Source organism: Microcebus murinus, chromosome 4 (genome assembly GCF_040939455.1).
Source record: "Microcebus murinus isolate Inina chromosome 4, M.murinus_Inina_mat1.0, whole genome shotgun sequence".
Taxonomy (NCBI): domain Eukaryota; kingdom Metazoa; phylum Chordata; class Mammalia; order Primates; family Cheirogaleidae; genus Microcebus; species Microcebus murinus.
In genome coordinates, this window is record NC_134107.1 from 50,056,183 (window position 1) to 50,078,323 (window position 22,141).

The 22,141-nt window shown below is 47.0% G+C and overlaps 1 protein-coding gene across 1 annotated transcript in view; it reads left to right on the forward strand.

Annotated features, from left to right (window-relative positions):
* Positions 1-5,153: 5,153 nt before the first annotated feature.
* Positions 5,154-22,141, forward strand: part of GALNT18 (polypeptide N-acetylgalactosaminyltransferase 18) — a 315,434-nt gene continuing 298,446 nt past the window's right edge. The window contains exon 1 of the mRNA XM_012785619.2: positions 5,154-5,628. Within this exon, the coding sequence (XP_012641073.1) occupies positions 5,394-5,628 (235 nt within the window). The 5' untranslated portion in view covers positions 5,154-5,393. The remainder of the gene's footprint in view (positions 5,629-22,141) is intronic.

Below are 22,141 nucleotides of genomic sequence, written 5' to 3' on the forward strand. Positions count from 1 at the left end.
AGTAATGTGCACTTTTAATTTCATTGTTACTGCCAAATTACAATATTCCAAAATGACTGTACCAGTTATATTCCCACAAGCAGAATATGGGAATAGTACTTATTAATATTTCGCATATGTTCTCTCTAAAATTTGAAAATTTACACATTAAATTTTGTATGTCCATCTGATGGGTGAACTATGTTATCTACTTTTAAAAATGTATTTCTGATTTTTAACAAGAATAAGCATCCTTTTATATGTTTATTACCCATTTACATTTTCTCTTTACTTAATTGTTCATATTCTTGACCCATTTTTCCATTTTTGCCTATTTTATTGGCTTATATAAATTATTTATATATTCTGGATTTCAATCCTTGGTCTGTTAAATTTCTTGCAAATAGTTTCCTCCTTCCTTCCTCCAAAGAAGAAATTCCTACCCAGCAGCAGTGTACAGTGATGGCATAGAGGTGGAGCTGTTCAGAAGTCGCATAGGCACTTGTTGGGATGGAATGTGGTGCCTCCATCCACTGCTTGCACTTTTTAATTTCATATTAACATATCAGATAAGAGCTAATCCTGCTGTATTGTGGTTGTTTATTTGCTGGCCTCCTCCATTAAACAGTGATCTCCTTGAGGGCAGGGGTGTGGGTCTGTGAGTCATCTCTCTATTACCAGCACCCAGCATCGGATCTAACACAGGGTAGGCACTCAGCAAATGTTTAGTGGATGAATAAGTGAACAGAGATTAGATGGGTCTGGTTGCAGAATTCCTGTAATGGTCTGCCTTGTGATTCAGGGAGGAGTTGCTTTGGGTCCTTGAATAGGGTGAAAGAAGAGCAGCAAGAGGACCCTTTGCTCCCGGTTAGAGGGCAGTGCCCTCTGGGTGGCTCGTTTTCTCTCCTTTAATTTACCTATCAGATACTCTGGTGTTCAGAGATAGCAATAATAATAGCCAATATTTACATAGTGCCTTTAATGTGCTTTGTATACATTAATTCATCTAATTTTCACAACATCCCTATGAGGTGGGTATTATCATTATTATCTCCATTTTACAGAAGAAGAAACTGAGGCAAGAGTGGTTAAATAATTTGCCCACGATCATACAGCTAGTGAATGGCAGAGCTGGGATATGAACCTAGCTGTTTGGCTCGATAGTCTGTTCTCAAAAGGCAACATATGGAAAACACTGGGCCTGGCACAAAGTAGGTACTAAATAAGTGTTCTTCTCTTCTTTTACCATCCCTCTCCCTGAAACGTACCCATTCTGTCAATGACATCTCAGACCTGTAGCCTGGCACAATCTAATCTTGGACCTATGGTTCCTCCACAGCCTTTGTCTCTGAGCCATGCATTTGTCCTTGCTGGAAGCCCCAACAATCCCTGTCCTCCTAGGGAGCTGGCAGACCCACTGCCCATGCAACCAGCCCAGGGACCGAGGCTTTCCATTATTAGGGCTCACTTTTCCCCATTAACCCCCCCCAATCCTAAGTGGCACATCTGGCCCCCAGGCTTTGCATGGTGCTGCCATCTGGTGGGTACAGATGACCACTGACAAGGCTCTCTGAAGAGCGAACTGTCATTGACCAAGATTGATTCACTGTTCCTCTTTAACCTTCAGGCCTGCATACCCCACGTAGAATGTAATTGGTTGGTGGCTGAACTCTATCAATGACTGGCTTTTTCCAACTCTAGTATCAAAGGTATTTCAAACAAAGGCTTAATGTTGGTGGGATGACGGTGTGGCTGTACTTTGGCTGTATGAAGTTCTACTTAGCTTGCCCTCAAGTCACATGAAGAGGACAGCTGCCTCCCCCCAGGGTGAAAGATGGGTGAAATCCAGAGGGCATACTGGGCAGACCCCACCAAGGATCTGCAGCTCCTTCTGTATACTCCTTGAGGTTCTCACTTTCCTCTTGTGCAGGACGGGAAGGAGACCCCAGATTCCAGTTCTCAGGGTAAGTTTAAAGAACTACTTTTTCCTGTAGTCCCTGTGAGGTCTGTTCACATCCATTATCTGATGAACTCTTCACAAAGAGCCCCTGCAGGAGGCAGGATTTATTTAAAGTAAAGGTGAGGAAACACTTAGGAGTTAGATAAATGACCTAACTTGAGAATAGGAAACATCCTTATAGTCTGAAGATGATTTTTAGCAGCTTTCCAGGCTCAGAAAAGAGGCCCCCATTGAGACTATGAAACTCTGATGACGCCCAGGTGTCTGGAGTCAATGGGCAGGGTCCAGGGCACCTGGCCATTCATGAAAAACCTCAGGAGCTCAATAATGGTTGGATTGAAATGGATAGTAATTGAACTGAGGACCAAAGATGTGAATCTCTACCGAGGTATTGTGCACAAGGGAGCTTGCAGCGGGGCTAACTCCTTGCTGACCTGTGACTCTGCAAAATCTTTGTTGGCAAAGCCTTTGTGCCCCCTTCAACTTCCTTTGTTCATAGCCAAGGGGTTGGAGGTGTTGGGTGGGAAGTTGAGGGTACTGGGGGTAACCCGTACATGCAGGAAAGCAGCTTTCGCTGTGAATACTTATCAACCTGTGCAGATCACTGCACTACTGATGGTGAAGACAGACATTATGAGGAGAAAGCCAATGTGCTGGAGCCCAGCTAGCCAAGATGAGATGAGTCCCTGGCTGCCTATAGCTTTAGTTCCTGTTAGCTTCCTTTAGAGGAGAGAGGACTGATCATTGGTTGATAAGAGGATGTAAGTATTGCTAAACTGCAAGATGGAGTTCATGGAGCTGAGCTCAGGCCTGGAAAGGGAAGGGCCATATCCTGGAAGGAAAGTTACATGCTCCTGAGCACCTACCACGTGTCCCGTGCTGATTTAAACTCTTTCTAGTACATTCTCTAAGTTAATCTTCATGACCAGTATTGCAGTAAGGTATTGTTTATGTTTGGTACATGGGGGAAGTACAGCCCCACGGGTATTTTGAAACCTGTCCAAGCTCACGTAATAAACAGTGGATTTGGGATTAGAATCCTAGAGTCTGGATGCATCTCCAGTGAATATTCTTTGAACTGGGCAACTCAACTCTGTGACTTTTCAGAGAGGAGAGCCTGTTCGGCATTCTTCCTTAGTTGTATTCATCTCCTCTACAGTTACACATTATCTTAGAGGATCAGCTGGTACAAAATTTAAGGTCACATAATCTACTCTGTATTGTTCTTGAACCTTACTTTGTATTTCATTTGGAGGTTCCCCCAACCCTTATTAAGAATGTGAAAATGAGTAGTCTCCTCTCTGTTTAGCCCTGTGATGGTGTAGGAATATCCTGAGAAGAGCTGAACTTTCAGAGCTCCTTTTGGGAGAAGGTGCAGAAGAGAAGGAAAGATTACATCTTTGCCATTAGCTGTACTCCAGACCATTGCTTGTAAGTCTGTCCAATCAGAAGAAAGTCCAGACCCTTCATTGGTGAGCTGAATTATACTTCCAGAAAAGAAGAAAGGGAGAGACACGTTTTACTCCCTCTTGGAGGCACTGGATTTCCCTACCTTGATTTTTCTCAAATATTGTACGCGTTCTCTCCTCTCATGTATGTGTCTCACACAGACACAGTGTTCTCATGGCCCTCTGGTACCCCCAACCCACACCCACTGTTCTCTCCTCCAGCCATGGGTCAAGAGAAATCTGCTAGGGTCCCTAGTTGATGTCTTTTTTCACAGCATCTTTTGGGAGTTTTTGTAAGCAAAGCACCAGTTGAAGACCTCTGGGCTGATGGGCCCATAAACTGTCCCTTCTTTGGTTTTGTGCCCTCCCTCTTTTGTGGGCCCAGTTCTTTGAATCCAGAAGACATCACTCCAGGGAGCCACCCTGAGTATTCCCACGCTGGCTGGAGTGCTGGCACACAACAAGGTGGAATGCAGCAGGCTGCTCCCCTGGATCTTCAGACCAGGAAAATGCAACCCAGAGGTAAAGAAGAGGAGGGAAATCTGTGTTTTAAAATGCCTTTGTTTAAAGGAATTCTGTGCAGGTGCTGAGAAGAGGGTGCTCAGCAGAAGGGGATAATATGAATAAACATTTGCACTAAAAACAAATAACAGGGTCTGGCCTGCCCCTCTGCTCTCAGTCATGGTGCTCTCCTGCTGTCCCCCCCAAGAGCAACCACAAACACCATGTATAAGGACTTGAAGGTTCACAGAGACCTTATTTTCCCCCAGGGGCATTTCCTTGCATGGTTTCCATATGCCCTAGGGTGACCCTAGTCCCATATGAATGACAGCTGGGCTTACAGGACTCGGCCTTGTCCTGGGAGCTGCACAGACTTTAAAACAAAAACCTACATAGAGGCAAGAAACTGGGGCGGGGCGGGAGGGTGGGGGCCCGTGTCCAGAGACATCTAATAGATCACCAGTGCTTTTTCTAGCAGATTCCCAGGAGTGCTGGCTCCTTTGAGCCAGGTTTGGAGACAGGTCTGGGGACACCCAGAAGGCTGGTGATTGAAGGCTGGGTGAAGGTCCAAGTGAAGCCAAGGAAGGAGTGGACGCCCATAGGACCTGGCCGCTTCCTTGGCCTCTCTGCGTCCTGACAACCAAGAAAAGGCTCAGGAGTCAGCTGCTGCCAACGCAAGAAGCCCGGGCAGATGAGGGGAGCTGAGTCCCGCGACCACTCTCCCCCCTCCCCCGCTCCTCCCCGCCCCAAAGGCCGAGATTCCTGCACAGGAGCAAGGGCAGGAGCAAGAGACGGAATTCCCCTAGAGGAGGAATCTGCCGACCTAGGAGCAGGGATTGGCAGCGCGCCCTCTCCCGGAGCTTCGGGTCTGGGGCAGCCTGCGCGGGCGCGAGTGGAGACTCAGGCGCGTCCCAGGGGGCGGGAGCCAGGGGCGGCCAGCAGGTGGGGCCCGGGGGCCGGACTCCGCCCCCCATGCCCGCTCTGCACCGGCCCCTCTCCCGAGCCGGAGCGCGATTGGTGGCGGCGCTTGTCGCTCGGAGGGGGCCGGGCCGCTCTGCTCCGCCACTGTACCCGCGCCGCCGCTGCCGCCGCCGTCCTCTCAGCCGCGCGGGCCGGTCGGACCGCCAAGGCAGCCGGCGCCTGGCGATGGGAAGCGGCGCGGCCGCCGACCCAGGCAGTGGCAAAGTTTCCCAGACGTGCGTATTGGGGCGCGCGGCTGCCGGCCACCCGTGACCTCTGTGGAAAGGGCTGAGGGATTTTTAATTTGGAAAAAAAATCCACCTCATTTTCTTTGTCAACCTCTCTGTCCGGGTGGCCACCGGCAGGAGCTGCAAACTTGGGCGCAGCGGCTCCACAGCCAGCGAACGGGCTTTGGAGAAAGAAGCTCAGGACTCAGGTGCCGGGCGCCCAGCGGCTCCGGGCGTGCTAGAGTGTGAGCGCGGGGGAGTCCCGGGCGCGCGGCAAGGAGGGGCCCCGGGAGCTCTATATGGAGGAGGGAGCCCAGAATGGTGTGCACCAGGAAGACCAAAACTTTGGTGTCCACTTGCGTGATCCTGAGCGGTATGACTAACATCATATGCCTGCTCTACGTGGGCTGGGTCACCAACTACATCGCCAGCGTGTATGTGCGGGGGCAGGAGCCGGCGCCTGACAAGAAGCTGGAGGAAGACAAAGGGGACACTCTGAAGATTATTGAGCGACTGGACCACCTGGAGAATGTCATCAAGCAGCACATCCAAGGTACGGGAGCCCCGGAAACTTGGGTCTCCCACGAGGCCCGGGAGTGCCCAGCGCGGCTCGGGGTGCACTGGGGCTGTTGCGCATCAACCCAGCGACCGCGGGGCTCTGGGGCCGCAGACGCGGGACGGGGGTCTGCGTGTACTCTCTTGCCTGCGTGCGGGACCCCAGGGCACACGTGTGTGCGCGGGGCTGCGCGCGCGGGTGTGAGCAGCTAGCTGGCGGTATGGGGGCGCGCTGCGCACGTGCCCAACTGTGCGAGTGACTCCGAGCTGGTTGCTCGTGGGCTCTGGGGATCGCACACAAGTCCGGCTCAGAGTGTGTGCGCGTATGAGTGTATGTGTAGGAGAGAGCACGCGGGCAAACGAGCTCATTTGGCCACTGTCAGCGACAGGCGAGATTTCTGAGATTTCCGCGCGGCGGCCCTGGCCGTTGGCATTTAAGACCCGCAGGCTGCTGGACAAGCTGGGGCTAGGAAGATTGCACCGCCCCAGCCCCAGCTCCAGCCTGGCTATGCTCCGTTAGTAGGCGACCGGGGACGCAGGGGCATCCGGGGCCGGAGGGCTGCTTAAACCTATAGCGATCCTTACTCCCACGACAGACGCGGGTCCAGGACCCTCTCCAGAAGCAGGTGTCAACGCCAGGAAGAAGCACTGTAGTCTGAGCTCTGTCCACTGCGGAGGCGCCTCCGCCCAAGACCGGAGAACACGCCCTGGGCTGCGCTTTCCCCGGCGGAGCCGCCCGGGACCGGCGAAGGCCGATCCCACCGGTAGCTCCACGCCCAGGCCCCGGGAGCGGCTGGGGCGGAGTAGACAGACCCCCGCGGTGAGGGAGTCGAGTCTAAGGCTGCGGGCGGGTGTGCTCCAGGCCAGGGCGGGGGTCCTAAGAGAAAAGGAGCCTGGGGGGGTGCGGGCGCTGTCCTGAGGCGACCCAGTGCGTGAGCTGTCTGAGGGAGGGGATGGAGTTCCGGGCGCCAGGGGCCCCGATGCCGAATGTGCACACAAGCGCCTCTCATGTTCACACTTTTTCTTCGCCGCCCCACACCCACTGCTTTCTACCAGCCGTGTGAGCTTCTTAAGGGCAGGGCCAAGCCGAGTTCACCTGTAAACCCAGCAGGTGCACCAGCCTCTGGGGCCAGCACAAGACAGACCTTGGCAAAATGGAGTTGAATTGAAGGCTCTCTCCCCCAGGAGCACTCCCTTTTGTTCACACGTGGGTGTCTGGATTCCACCCCTTGCACCTGCTGCCTTTGCCAGGGTAGGGATCTCTCCTCTGTCTGAATCTGGTGTGTTTCCCCAGTGCCCAGAACAGCTCCTCCCCAGGGGGCAATTGGGGAGGTTCAGGTGAGCGCAGCAGAGGTGTCCATATCCATTGTGCTTCCTGACTAATGACTTACAGACAAGCCCATGGTTTTCACATCTTCTGAGCAAAGGGGACCACGGGGACTACGGAAACCACGGACCGCTCTACTTCAGCCCTGCCTCTGCCTCTCAACCTGGCATCGGGACTGGAGACCAGTTTATCTTTCTGATGGGTGCCTGTTGCTGCTATTTCTTGCTTTTTCCCATCCCATGTTTCTGGATTGACAATTGTTTGCCCCTGGAGTGATTCAGAATGTTCTCTGGCAGACACAAGGCCATGCCTTACTTTGACATCTCCAGTCTGCACACAGATTTCGAAAGATTTTCATTCACAGATTCTGTGTGTGTGTGTTTGTGTATGTTCCTGGAAAATGATTTTCTTGTGCCTTTCTGTCTGGCCAGGCAGGAAGGTACTGCTGCCAGGCAGGAAGGTACTGTTGCAGGTACCCTGCAAAGCAAGGTACTACTTTGAGAAGCATTGATAGGATGTTATTGACCTCTGAGCTTGTCACAAAGTGGGCCCCTACCATGTGGAAAGTAGACCACATCACATGACTTGTAAGGGTCTACACGAAAACCAGTGCAACGTTGAAGTTAAAAGGAACCTTTGTGATTTTCTCCCCAGAAACTTTATAAATATGTGTTATTCAGAACTTTCAAATACATATCTGAAAAAATTGGGGGAGATGGGTTAAAAAAAAAAAAAAAGAAAGCAGGCTCTTTAAAACATGTGTTGGCCCACTTCTCTTGTATACATGCGCTGACCCCTGTGGATATTCAGAAATAACCGCACTCTCAGGACACGAAGACCAAAGCCACAACCCGTAGTGGGGTGGGGAAGGGTCAGTGACTGGGGAAAGACTAGAATCGAGGCCGGCAGAGGGCTCGGGTTACTTGGCTGGTTGTGCTGTGAGGACTGACGAGCTATTCCTGTGGTGCTGGAGCCATCCCCAAGCTGGGATTTCGGGAGCCATCCCCAAGCTGGGATTTCGGGAACACCCCAGGGCTGCAAGGTTTGGGACTGATCAAGTGCAGCTGTCTGAAGGCAGAGGGTAGGAACAGACAAGAAGATCAGACTCTTGCACTTGATGGTGCGGATGGCTTGTATGTATTTCTGTGTATTCCACTGTCAGGTTCCCTCTGTCAGTAGAGCCTTTGGAACAATCCAGTTTACTTTGCTGAGCTGATGGGAATAAAGGATGATAAAAATGAGAGCTAAAAATTATACAGCACATAATGTGTGCCGGGCCGTATTCTAAATGCTTTACATACATTGACTTATTTAATTCTCACAACCTTATGAGGTAGGTAATACTTTGCTCCACTTGATGTTTGTGAAAATCAAGGAATGGAGAAGATGTGTGACTTGTCCAGGGTCACACCACCAGTACGTGATAGTACGGGGATTTAAGCTCAGCTACTGTGGCTTTAGAGTCTAAGTGCTTACCCACATACTGTACTGTCTCCTGAAAGGCCAGAGCGTCACAGGGGGACAGGGCTGCCCTGGAGTCAGTAGGTGTGGACGTGGGCGTCAGAGGATGGCTGAGGGGTGATGGAGTCAGTGGCCTTCCCACGTGGAGACTCTACCCGTAGATAAACTCAGGAAGCTCTGGGTTTTGTTTGGTTTCATGCCAAGAGGCAGAGGTTGCATTCCCTTAACTAATGTCTGTTGAACACCCAGGAAAGTTCCTGGCACATTCTACAGAGGGTAGGTGTTGGAAGGAAGAGTGGCTGAATGAATGAGTTCTGATGTCCCGGTGCACAGAATAGTCATTAGTGGGAGCATTACCATTCCCCAAAGAATATGTTTTGCTTGCTCAGGCTCCTCTTTTCCTTGGAAGGAAAGTTGTCTTGGAAGCTGGAAATGTCACAAAATGTTCTTCAGGATGTTCCATAGGACTTGCAATTAGAAGAGGCTTTGGAGCGTCACCCCAGAGGTCTGTTCTAGTCATGACTGAAAAGTTTATTTCCCTCTTGTGGGTTGCAGTGATATTTCATTTTAATTTGTTTTCTGATTGAATGATTTAATTAGATGGTGTTTGAGAATCCCTTGGGAATGTAAATTGCAGTTATGAGGCTTTTTTTTAAACTAAATAAATGTTAAACAAAGGGGGTGGATAACTTTAGATTTTTTTAAAAGCATCCTGATGGTTTAGAGACACAAAATAAGTGTTGGTACAAGTTTGGTCTTAGGAGGAGAAAGTTTGGATGGCTTGAGATGGTGTGGTGGACGAAGTAGGGTGTTTGCTAAAGGAACCCTCAGTATTGGAGAACTCAGAAAATGGAAATGTTGATTCATTTTTTATTTTAGAAGTTCAGTAAAAACAAAAATGGCTTTTTTATTTTCTTGTTTAGTATCTTTTATTCAATATAAAAGAATGTGCCAATGTTTAAGAAAATATTTAAAAATGTACGAAATTGCCCATAATTCATTCTACCCACAAAACTATTTTGCATTTTGAGCATTTCCTTCCAGTGTTGTTCATTTGTCTCCATATTTAAAAACAAAGGTGTGGTCATGACTTACATGTCATTTTATATTCCCTTTTCACTTTGCTTTTTGTTACAACCATGTATTTCATATTTGCCACCTAGTTTATTGGTTCAGCATTCATCTGTTGGGGACCTAATGTGTGTCAGGCACCGACTTCACTGGGGAAGAGATTGGGGATGACAGTGGTGAGCTGGGACACTCTTGTCCCTGTCATAGTGGACTTGTTTTCAAAGGACAGCAGAATCCCTCTTACCCAACATGTTCGGGGTGTGAGTTAATTGAAAAATTGGTTAAAGAGGAGAGTAAAACAAAATATTATATACATGCATTAAATATTTTTATTTTAGTGTTATCCCAAATGTGCATCCATTTGCCAGTCTTTTGATGTCAGGCCAAAGCTTTGTCTTGGGGATGGGTCTGCCAATGGGTGTTCTGCTCATCTTCCTTGCACAAGCCATTCCATTAGTGTCCCGTTTACAAAGTCTGACTTCTAGTTCTGTTTTCTTTAAAATTCACTTGGAACTTAAGGGTGCCTCTGAAGCAATCTCTGTGTAGTAGCCTACATTTTTATGATTTTTAATTCGATCTTTTGCAATGATTTTGCTTACATGTAATTTGACTGCTATTCTTCAAGTGACTACCCTTTATAAAGCCTTTGCAAAACATTTAAATTAATTTTCTTAGAGACAACAACTTTCATCTTTTTAGCAGTTACATTTCATTGGCTTATATAATATGTAATTAGATTATGTGGTTACAGTGACAAGTACAACTAGTGTAAACATGTTTGGGAACAAACCCAGTAGCCGGTTGGTAAGCATACAACTTGATTGTTGGAAGGAGCTGTGGGCAGTGGCACTAGAGACAAGTCCCCCTGGAGGGACAAAGGCATCAAAGGGGTCTGTTTTCCAGAGGGAAAGAGAAGCATGGTTAATCTGGAGAGTTGATGGAGTGGAGAGTTTTTAAAGAAAACTTTAAAAACAGTATTTTTAATGACTGTATAGTATTCTGTCATCAATAAACCACTATTGATTCAGCCACTTCCCCGTTATGGGACATTTGTTTTGCTGTTTTAATATAAGCAGAAATGAACATCTCCACCTTATTGGATTTTTCTTTTTTAAATTATTTTTAAGGATGTATTTCTAGAAGTGGAATTACTAATGACTCAAAGAGTATGAATGTTTTTAGGAAAGATTGTTTTTTCAGAAGTCAAGCTGTTCTTCATAGCCACCAACAACGTATTGTTGTACCAGTGTCACAGAGCCTGGCCAGCATTGTCATCATTCAGACTTTCCTGGGCAAATACAAAATCTTTGTCAAATGCTCTATTCTTTCGATTTGTCCTCGTTTGATTACTAGAGAACTTAATATCTTCCTCTCACCCCCATATCGGTTTTTATCTTGTGGGACTATTTATGTCCTTTACTCATTTTTCTCTTGGACTGACTATCAGTGTTTGTGATTTGTGTATTTTTCATATATGTTTTATTGATAGATATCTTAAATAAATAAATAAAATACATTATGCCTGTATTATATGTTATATACATCATTTTTTGTTTCACATAGATGCCTTGGGGCAGTGGTTTTCAAACTGTGTCCCCAGGAGCCCCAAAGTTCTAGAAAGTTTGATTTGTGGCCCGAGGAGTAAAAGGATCAAATGTGGTCTCCTAGACTCCGCCTGTACGTACTCCCTTCCCCTTCCTGCAACCTAGGCAGCTCCTCTGTCACCTGTTTTCTGCTTGGCGTTCTGTAAGATATTTCATTTCTAAAAAGGCTCCGCTTCTTTAAAAAAAAAAAGGCTGAAAATAAATGTTTTGGGAGAAAAAAAAGATCAGACTGTTACATTTTGGTGAGGGATGATGGTAGCATAAAGAATTCAAGAGAGTAAATAAATCTAAAAAGAAATTGAATTCCTGGGTGGTGTTCTTATAACATCTATTTACCCTTCTGAATACCATGATTAATAATGTATTACATTATATGACTAATTTCTAAATCCATTATCTCACTTCATTGAGTCAAGATCATCCCAACAATGGGAGAAATGGGTTATTAACTGCATTTTGTTTCCTGGAAGTTTATTAGTCATATTATGTGCATATTAATGCACATTAGGTCAGTAACAGCAGGTTGTTCACCATGACTACAAACTACATATGGTCCCTAAGAATCAGAAAATGTCCTAGGCTTGGATGTTTTTCTGCCCCTGATAGCTTTTAGATGTCACTTAGAATTGGCTGGTGTCCTCCTCATCTGATCTTTGACTTGGCAAGGTTTGTAAAGAAGAAGATGTGATGTTTGCCGAGTGCTCAGAGTTTATTTGAGGAAAGGGTGTCATTTAAATAGTAAAGCTATGTGTCCTTTGAAATGAGCTGTGGCATGTGAAATTATATTAGCAACAGTGATTGATATTTTGAGAGAGTTCAATGGCAGGATTTAGGAGTTGAGCCTAATTACCTTTGTTAACAGCCCAGGACCATAGCTTCATGATTAGAAAAACCTTGCCAAACAATACAACTTTTTTCCCATGGCCAAAGAATCTTAATTTTTAGCCAGAAGTGTGTAGGCTGTAAAATAAATGAATTCCACATTCTTTCCTTCTCACTTGACATAAATTGTTATTTGCCCTTGATAAGTAGGTTGGTGTAGAATCTCAAGGAGAATTCAGAATGAAGAATGTTGGAGAGCCAGTCTGGTTTTCTGGTTTGTAAGGGCCTTGAAGGTCGGCGTCAGTCACCTGGGTTAGGCTGGTGTGTATTTTCCCAAAGGTATTTATGGGATGCAGAGCTGCATACAAGGTTACTGGAACATCTTCATTACCATCCTCTGGAATTTCTGACCTGATATCACTTGAAAAGCAAAATGGGCTATTGCCTTGATTGAAGTTTATTCCCCTTTTTTGTCACTTGAGTTCTATCCAGGAGACTGGGACAGACAGGCTGCCCTGTGGAGAAACATATCGCAGGGCAGTCCAGCTGGAGGTGACTGTGTGCAAAACATCCTTTGGGGGAGCACCCCGCTGAATATGAGTGATGAATACTGCCTGAAGGCAGCACGGTGGGATTTGGGGAGAGACAGGGTTCTGCATGAAGCTGGAGGGCAGAAGTCCATGAATGCTGGATGGGCACTGAAGTTGGGAGTGGCTGAGGTCTGCTGGTGGATGCTCCACATTCAGTGGATGGTGGGCTGTGCTGCTTATGCGGGCCTTGAGTATTTCTCCAAGGCTAGGGATTCTGCCTTGAATCTGGCAGGGATTTGATTATTTTATGACTCCCACAATTGCTATCTTATCAAATCCCACTTTGCCTTTGGGATGAGTCAGCTCCATTCTGAAATGCAATGCTCCACCACGGGGGTCCTCGATTTTAGGGCATGTGCCCTGAGGCAGGGCCAGGAGGATGCACCTCCCAACATACAGCATTCATTCTCACTCTACCCCTTTCTTTCCCACTCAAGAAAACATATTAGTATGCAAGAGAATGTGACAACCTTGAAATCTGTCTAATTTATTAGAGTTAAAGTTAATCATTCATAAGCTTTGGTATTTAAATTATTGTTAATAACTAATTACCTCACAACTGTTCCAAAATACAGTGTGTTGTGGTGGTGACTGGGAAAGACTGCTGTTCTGGAATCTTCTGCCTGGGTCTGTGTACCTTTCATGGACCCTGCTGAGTGCAGCCAACTGGAACTTTAAGCAAAAGGATTCCTGGTTCTATGAACGCTAATGCTTTGGTAGTTTTTCTGACTACACAATTATGGATTAAAATATGTTGCTCGACAGATCATCCCAGGGGGCATGCAGTTCTGAGATGTAGTTCTCTTTCACTGCCTGACATTCCATTTCAGTTCTGTGAAGGTTTGTTTTTGGGAGATGAGGCTGTCCTTAATGATGCTAGTCGAAACCGCTCAGTATCCAACCCCAATGAGGCATTGAGAGGTTTCCTGTACACAGTCACTGCTCAGATAGTATCGGAGCAGACAGGCACACTTCACTGCGCGACGTTCTGTTGTCACTGTCCTTTGAGAGCTCCCAAAAGCACAGTGTTTGGGAAGATCCAGAGAAGTGGCGTCTGCACCCTTCATGCCTACACAGGCAGCTTGGGGCCAAGTCTTTGGCATGAATGGATTCATTCTACCGAAGTGCTGAGCTTACGTCTCAGAGGGGAGCACTCTGGTTAAGATCGTTGAGTGCTGCATTTTAACAACCTCTGGTGCCTTATTGGGCTTCACCAGTCTGACTTCTCCATCCATCTCTGCCCCCTAGGAGCTTACAGTTAAAGCCCATTGAGATCCCGGGGGAGCAGGAAGATAATTCAGGGACCCTGGTGGGACAGGATTCAAAGCTTGGCTTAATAATAAGTGTCATGCTAATGGCATCTGGAGATTTAGGAGAACAGTACCAAAATTGCTTGGGCCAAGGAATATGGGAGTAAGAAAGCTAGGGAGAGATTTGAAGTGACAAATGTGAATCCTAGCCAAACCCTTGATTTATTTTAAGAGCAACAGCATGTAGGGAATTAAAGATTGATTGTGTCAAGGGGATGGAGGAAGAGAACTACTGTACTCCTGTACGTCGGGGACTAGGCAAGGTGCTGTCCAGGCATGATTACTTGAATCATTTATTTATGTTAATGGACAAATACAACTTGTATTTTTAAAAATTAATGATTTCATTTTATCTTTACAACATGGTGACTTTGGGTTTTAGAGGTAAGAAAATAAAGACTTAGAGGCTTCTTAGAGAGTTTGCCCAAGGTTGGTCACAAGGGTGATGGGTGGTGTAGCCAAGAAGGGAAACTGTCTCCAAAGTCAGTGCCCTCCACGGGCACTGGAAATTTAGGAAAAAAATAGGAAAGAGTGTGGAAATTTCACACAGAGAGGAACGGGAGATCATCTTACCAAAGACAGCTCCAGTGCATGCTCAGAGGCCTCAGGTCACGCAGGCGGCTGGTGAGAGAGGGAGCCAGGCAGGGCAGGGTGTGTGTCTGCAGGGAACCTCCAGGTTAGGGTTGGGGAGAAGGTCCTGCTCTGCAAGGCTGAGCGAGGTGCCACCGCAGAGGCTGTGGAGAGCCTTTTCTCTTGGGTCACCGTGGGGCCCCCAGAAACTTGTCCTTGTAGGAAAAGCAGAACGTTCCAGCTGAGGGCCAGAGCCCATTCGGATTCCACTTGTGACTTTGCGGTACACATGGTGTGCCAGGGACAGGGCTGAGGGCTCTTCCTGTGCACTAGCCTAGTCATGTGTCTTTTAGGGTGGCCAACTCGTCCCTGTTTGCCCCATACCTCTCTGTGTTAAAACTGAAAGTCCCTGGTCCCAGGAAGCAACTCTGTATGGTTGGTCATCCTAGTCTTCGACATCGCCTTCTTGAAGAGGGATAAAGAAGAAAGAAGAAGGTGGTTGTCCAGCAGCCCCTGCCCCTTTCTTCTCTGTCCACACAGCTGCCTTCTCTCTCGTCTTTCTTGCTCTTTCTGCCTTGGCATTCTCTGTTTTTCAGCTGTCTGAGCCTCTCAGGATTTGGAAAGGAAGAAACAATTGCTGTAAAGGAAAGCTCTAATAAAGTGGTTTGGGCACAAAACATCAGCAGCTGTTTATTTGCCCAAAACAGTAAGAGGCCGTATTAATAACCTTGTGAGTTATATGCTGGGAAGTTAAAAGTAAGCAAAAATCTTACTCAAGACCCGCAGATGTGACTTTATTCCTTTATTGAACTAATCTCTCTTCCTGTTTATGCCGGTGACATTTTCTATTATCTGTGTGGAAGATCCTTTTTGATCTTCCGTTACAGATTTATTTAGCTGTGCCTTGGTTGGCGTCCCAAAGCAGAGGGGTTTTCTGGTTTCACTTTATTGCAGTTATAATGCTTAGTGTTTATGTGGTTCCTGCCCCAGAGGATTTCAACAAGCGGGACAGGCTTTGTCTAATTAATCATCATATTTCCCTGATGGGGGAGAAGGCCTCGTGGAGGATGGGAGGGGGCGCGAGGAAGCTCCAGACCTGTCTGTCAGCTCACTGGCTTGGGGAAGTGAGTCATTTAATATTTTGGTTTCTTCCACTTCCAAATATCATTTTAATAATAAACTGATCCTCTGATTTGCTTTAGTTTTTTAGAGAAAACTATAACGTAGAAATTATGATATAAACCCTCCGACTCTATATATGGGCCAGGCTTTTAATTTTATTTTAGTGGAACCTGGGGATTTATATTGGAAGGGGAATCCAATGGCAAGTGGGTAGAAGAGACTTTTATCAAGGACTCAGGAATTGGAAAAAGGAACCAGTGAGGAAGGACTGTAGAAATAGGTCTAAACTCATCTGGAGCAGAAAGGGGAAGATATTTGTTGAGCCCCTGTTATGTGCTAAATGCTTTACATGCATCATCTCATTTTGACTTCATAAGCAGCCCTGTGGGATGCCCCCATTTTACAGATGAGGAAATCAAGGCTCAGCAACTGTACTTAATTTGTCCAAGGTTTGTCCAAGAGACAAAACCCTATTACCTCTATTAAGCTCCTTAATCAGGGGCTCAGGGCCCTCTGGTTTTTCTGCTCCAGTGATCCTGGTCAAGAGAAAACAGGCTCATTCCTCTCTTCGCAGAAAGTTTGCTGATGAGACTGGCAGAAGGCTTCTTGGGAGTAGTGAAGCCCTGAGCTGGTTACCAAGAGATTATTTTGGCAGCCTCCTCGTCTGGAGACAAAGGAGGATGCCTGTGCCAGGAGCTGACCTGGACTCAGCCCTCTGGAAGGCTGAGACAGGCTCCAGGTGGGGCTGTCTGCGGCCAGCCCATCCCTTTTCCCAGGAGAGGGCTTAGCATGAACAGGTCATCTCCCTCACTCGCTCAGACCGTAACTTTATTCTGGGGGTCCTCTAGGCTCAGGGCATGGGATAGGGCCCTACCCTATAAGAGGGGACTGGTTTACACAAAGGAAATAGCAGACATGGCCAGGCCTGCCAGTCACTTCCCAATTAATCGAGGGAATGGAATATTCAGATTAAAATGTATAAAATGGTGGGCCCCAGCGGAGTGGGCAGATGTAGGGGATGGACCACGAGGCTGGCATTGTGTATTGGAGGTTAGGGATGGGAGGAAGTGAAACCACCCATGGGTGATTGGGAGAAAGTGCAGACGTGCTTCCAGGTTCCCACTCTCCCTGTGTTGCTGCCCTGCCTTCGTTTGGTCATGTGCTCAGATTCTTCTCTTCCTTCATTCAACAAGCATTTATTGAGTATCTAGTAAGTGCTGGGGATATATCAGTGGAACAAAGGCAAAAATATGAAGTGGTTGCCATTAAACGAGATGGTCACGGGCTCTACTTTAGGTAAAGGCTTGAAGAAAGTGAGGTGTGAGCCACGTGCGTGTCTAGGGGAAGAGAGTGCCAGGTGGAGGGAACAGCCAGTGCAAAGCCTCTGAGGCAGGGATGTGCTGGTGTGTTTGAGGAACTGTAGGGTGGCCAGTGTAGCTAGAGCAGAGTGATGGTGGGAGAAGGAGGTGGTGGGTGGGGGGGAGGCCAGAGAGGGGCTGACCTGAAGGGCTGGTTGCAGCCTTAAAGGCCACAGTGGAAGGAATGCTCTGGAAGGACTTGGGGGCCACTGGAGGGGGACGACAGAGAGACATCAATCCAGGCTGTTCTATGGCTGCTTCCTGAGCACCTCTCATGGGCTCAGCCCTGTGCCAGGTGTGGCAGGAGATGACAAAATGCATATGACAGGGTCCTTTTATTTGAAGGGCTCATGATCAGGCTGAGAAGACAAAACAAGAAACAGTTAAGGATCTTTTGCAAGCTAACGAATGTAATGAGGGTTAAAATTTAATTCTAGAACAGCAAGTTGTCAGAACAGGCTTCACAGAGGAATTGGGACTTATGACGCATCTTTGAAGAATGGGGAGGATTTAAGGGAGTGGAGAAGCAAAGATTTGGAGAGGGCAAGTTCAGTTATTAAATAAAACCAACAGTTACCTTGAAGAGGGAAACCAGAGCCTTTTTCACTTAGCATGGTGAAAAGAGTGTGCGGGCAGACAGTGGTGGGAATCAGAGCATGTCCAGCACCTCAGTTTCCCCAGCTGGAGAAATGAGGACAGTCACTCCTGAACTGTTGTGGGATTGCTGTGCTGATTAAATGAGGTGACATACAAGGGAGTGCCCCCACTGTGCCTATCAGGCAGGAGCCCTGGGGGGCAACATGTTCTTTCCTTCAGACTTCCTTCTTCCTTAGTCCTTCCTCCCTTCATTCCCACTATCTTTCCTTCTTGGAGCTCACATAGAAAATATGGTCAGGAATACATTTTCTGGTTGTAACACCTAGAATATCAGATGTGAGCCCCATTTCAGTGCGATTACTTAGGACTTAACTACAGTTGAGTCAAGTCATAGTTAGAATGGAGAGGGGCTCAAACTAATGCTGGTCACATCTTCTCAGCTGAGACGTGTTGGAAGATCTGTTCTAGGGTGTCTCGGTGTTGCTGACCGCCGCTCTGAAGTTCTGAGCCTGCCAGGCTGGGGACCTGCCCTTATTTGTGGAGAAATATTAGTTTTGCAAAACCCACTTGGCCTTGTGGTGGTCAGCAGACAATGCCAGCAATGTGCTGTGTTGGTTGGAACGTTGGCTGGAGCAGAGTCGTGCAAGGTGCCCAGCGACCTGGTGGGTGAGCCTCCTTTCCCACCTCCTTCCTCAATGTTCTTGAGGAAGGACTTGTCTTTTCTCCCATCTTGACTTCCAAACTGAATTGAAGCCACATCAACCTCTCTTCCTGCCAGGGTGAATTTGATTTAACTCAAAGCAATGTGACTTATAATTTCAATTGCAGGCAGGAAGGTGTGATTTAAGACAATTGTCGGGAGGATTCAATTTAATCTTTTCTTTCATCCCCCTCTACAAATTGTGCATTTTGTTGCATGATATAATTTTGATATACATTCTTTACAACTCAGAGATAGATGTAGTTTCACATTGGGAAGGTACACTCTACATTTTTTTTTTTAGCACTTATCTATTTAAAGTGCTTTAAAAAAAGATTTCTTTCTAGTGACAGCAGAAAACGGAGGGATGATTTCGCTTTTTACTAGAGACAATTGTAGTAAATCCTTATGAAACTTCCTAGGCAATAAGCTGTTTCTTAATTAGCCGGGGTTATTTTGGTCACTTATTCCTAGGAAGACAATTGCTTTTACAAAACAATAAAAATAATTATTTTATTTACCTAAATCTGAACAGTTGTGAATTTTGCATGCCAGTTGTTTTTTGCAAAATAGGCATAAGTATTTTTGAGTTTGTAATTACTTTAGAAATATAGAAAGTATGCATTGACTTTTGTAAATTAAAAATTAAATGTCTTATTTCACTCTGGTAAATATGAGAGATTTTCAGCATTGTGTTGTGCAGCTCAAGGCAGTCGCTCCCTCTTTCTTCATATATCAGCGACGAAGGGTGAACCTTCCTACTTCTGCAATTCTCAAGTCCCGTTCTAATTGTGAAGGCTCCAGTCTGAAGGATCTTTAGCTAGAATCAGAACATGCTAAAGCTGGGAGTCACGTCAGCATCCTCACCCGCAAACTGTTTGCTGAGGGATCCAAGACCAGTGCACTTTGGTGACTACCCCAAAAACCCTCTGCTGGACCTTGGAGGCCCTAGAATGGGAATCCAGGGACCATGAATCCAAGTCTGGAAGTTTCTCTCTACATCCACTTACTTCCCTTAACCTCTGAAGAAACGAAAGGCCAATCCTTAGTTGTATGTTCTCTGATAAGCCAGGTGCCTAAGGGACAACTGGATGGACAGATTTTCAGAGTCTCCCTGGCCCACGGGGATCTTTGGGGCTTGTATCCACCTACTTGGGATCAGCTTCAGGATTGGGGACATGGCACTGTTGACTGGGACCTGATTTTGGGTCTAAGCAGTGTGTGACAGCTGCTGGTGACGCAGCCTCCATACCTGGGGACAGAGGTTCTTCCCAGCCGTTCAGATCAGAGCAGTGATGTACATAGAGGAGGGGCAGAGATTTTCTCTAAGGAGAGGAAAAAAGAGAGAATTTACATGTACCAACTACCACTAGATGTTTAGCACTGTTTAATCTGCTTCATATTATTCAATCCTTAAAATAAGCCTGTGAGGTCATTAGCCCCATTTTACAGATGAGAAAATCACACTGTACTGTAACTATTAACCTGCTTTTCCCATTACACTATGGGTTCCATGAAGGCAGAGACTGGTCCTGTTTTTTCCATTTTCTAGTGCTTCATACAGTGCCAGGTACGTGGTTGGGGCTAGGTAGGAGTTTGTTGAGTAAATATATGAATAAATAATCAGGCCTGCCTAAAACCTCTCAGTTAATAGGTGATGCCGGAAGTCACATCTAGCTCTCTGGCTTTAAAGCTGTCTAGAAGGGAAGTGAGAGGTCAGGAGAGCTGGTTCTCACCCTGCCAGGCCTGGGGGTGGCTTCCAAGAGGCTCTGTGTCACACTATGCCTTCTGGGTCAGGGACAGGAAAGCCCCCACTCTTGGGGTCTGCCTCATAGCACCTCATAGCTCATACTGCTGTTTCAAGGTTTCATGAAAGGGCAGCTGAAGCTCAGTGGTGAGTGTGTGTGTGTGTCTAGAATGTGCTTTCCTGCACTGAGATCCCCAAGGATCAGCTGGTGGGAGAAGCCTGAAGCCTTCAGGGGACCCTCAATGTCTTCATTTCAATAAAGCTGTCACTTGTGGTCACTTTCAAACTAAAGCAATCTTGTGGGTATGGATGGGGAGAAATGAACCTGCTCCCCAAACACAAAAATGACACCAGAAAAGATGCAGCTGAACAGGGCATTTCTGCTTCAAGAGGAGGGACAGAGTTGAGGTCATTTTAGGAATAATTGATATCCAAAGAGTCAATAGGAAGGTGCATAACTCAATTTCTAAGAAAGGTAGAGATGTGTTCAGGGCCCAGGAGCTAAGGGGCAGTTGGCCTGTGGCCTTCCCTCTGAAGTGAAAACTCCTGGCTGTGGGAACCTCAGGATGGCGTCTTCAGGGTGGTGATGGCGAGTCAGGACTTGCTGTTTCTCACGTAGGAGAGGAGTGGTGGTGAGGAGGAAGGACTGAGAGTGGACAGCCCCGGCACCTGCCCTGTGGGAATTCCTTGAGGTGAAAATCGGGCAGCTTGGACCTCCTGATTCTCTGGTGGCCACTGGGGGAATGTCCCCCCGTGGGGGTAGGTCTGGGTTGGGACCTGCAGGCCCTTCCCAGGCCCCTCTCCGCCGCCCTCTCCAGGCAGCACGCACAGGAAGGGGACGCGGGAAGAAGTTTCTCCTCAGCCTCTGCCTGTTGGGACAGAACAGCCCATTAACAGGAGCCGCAGATTACTCTGATTTTTCTTTTCCTATTATTCTCTGGTATTTTCAATTTGAAAAGAGTCATTTAAGCAGTAGGTTGGAAGAGGGCATAGTAGACATAGGGGAAAAATTGAAAATGTCATTTAAAAATGACTATTCCATTCTTTTTTTCACCTCAGCAGACAGATGGCTGTCTCACCTTTTGCTCACAGCCAGGAGCAATAGCCGGTGGGTCAGCGGAGGAGAGCGGTGATTTTATTTTCCTTTTCATTTCAAACAGATTGTGTAGCCCTTGGGGTGTGGGGGACCAGTGGAATGGAGCTATGGGCTGGGAAACTAATTACGCCTCCCTGCATGGCTGAGCTGGTTAATACCAAACTGTCATTGAGGCTGATTCTTCCCCGGGGCACAAAAGCTTCCCAAATTCCTTATCTCTTTCTTTCTCTTTGCCTCGGGAGCTGAGGCCTTTTGGGTTTTGCCAGTTTGAGAAAACAGGAGCAACATCCAGAAAGGTCCTCAAAGCTCTGACATGGTGCTCTGGATTCTGGTTGCTAACGTGGCATCCGGCTACCCAACGGCCTCCCCTCCCGCTCAGACCTGGTCCTGTCATGGAGGGGGCTGGGCTTGGAGACAGGTGGACTTGGCTCAAACCCCGTGCTGCCGCTTACTGGGGTGAGGGAGCAAGAAGGGGCCCCCAAATATTGGTAATATTAGTAATAATGGTATACCTGCCCCACTTGCCTGCTCCTGAAACTGAGACCCGGCTAGGCACATGGCATGGTCAGCATGATGTCACCAATGGAGAACACACAGGATGAAGGCAAAAATCAGATATTCTATAATGCTTTTAAATGGATTTTTAACTTACCAACAAAACCAATATGAATGTTTGAAAAATGATGTCTTAGTCCATTTGGGATGCTGCAACAAAATACCATAAACTAGATGGCTTATCAACAACAGAAATTTATTTCTCACAGTTCTGGAGGCTGAGAAGTCCAAGATCAAGGAGCTAGCAGATTTGGCGTTTGGTGAGGGCCCTCTTGTTCATAGATGGCACCTTTGTGTTTCACACGGTGGAAGAGAAAAGGCAGCTCCCTCGGGTCCCTTTTAAGGGAACTAACCCCATTCATGAGACTTCCCTCATGACCTAACCATCCCATGGTCTCAGCTCCTAATACCATCACCTTGGGGGTTACAACTTCCAACATATGGATTTGGGGGAACACAAACATTCAGACCACAGCAAATGGTTACACATATACAAGTAAGTCATATGTACCGAATACATAGATAATAAACTTGTTATCCTTTGCAATGACTCTGATTCCAACCCTTCCTGTCCCCCTGTC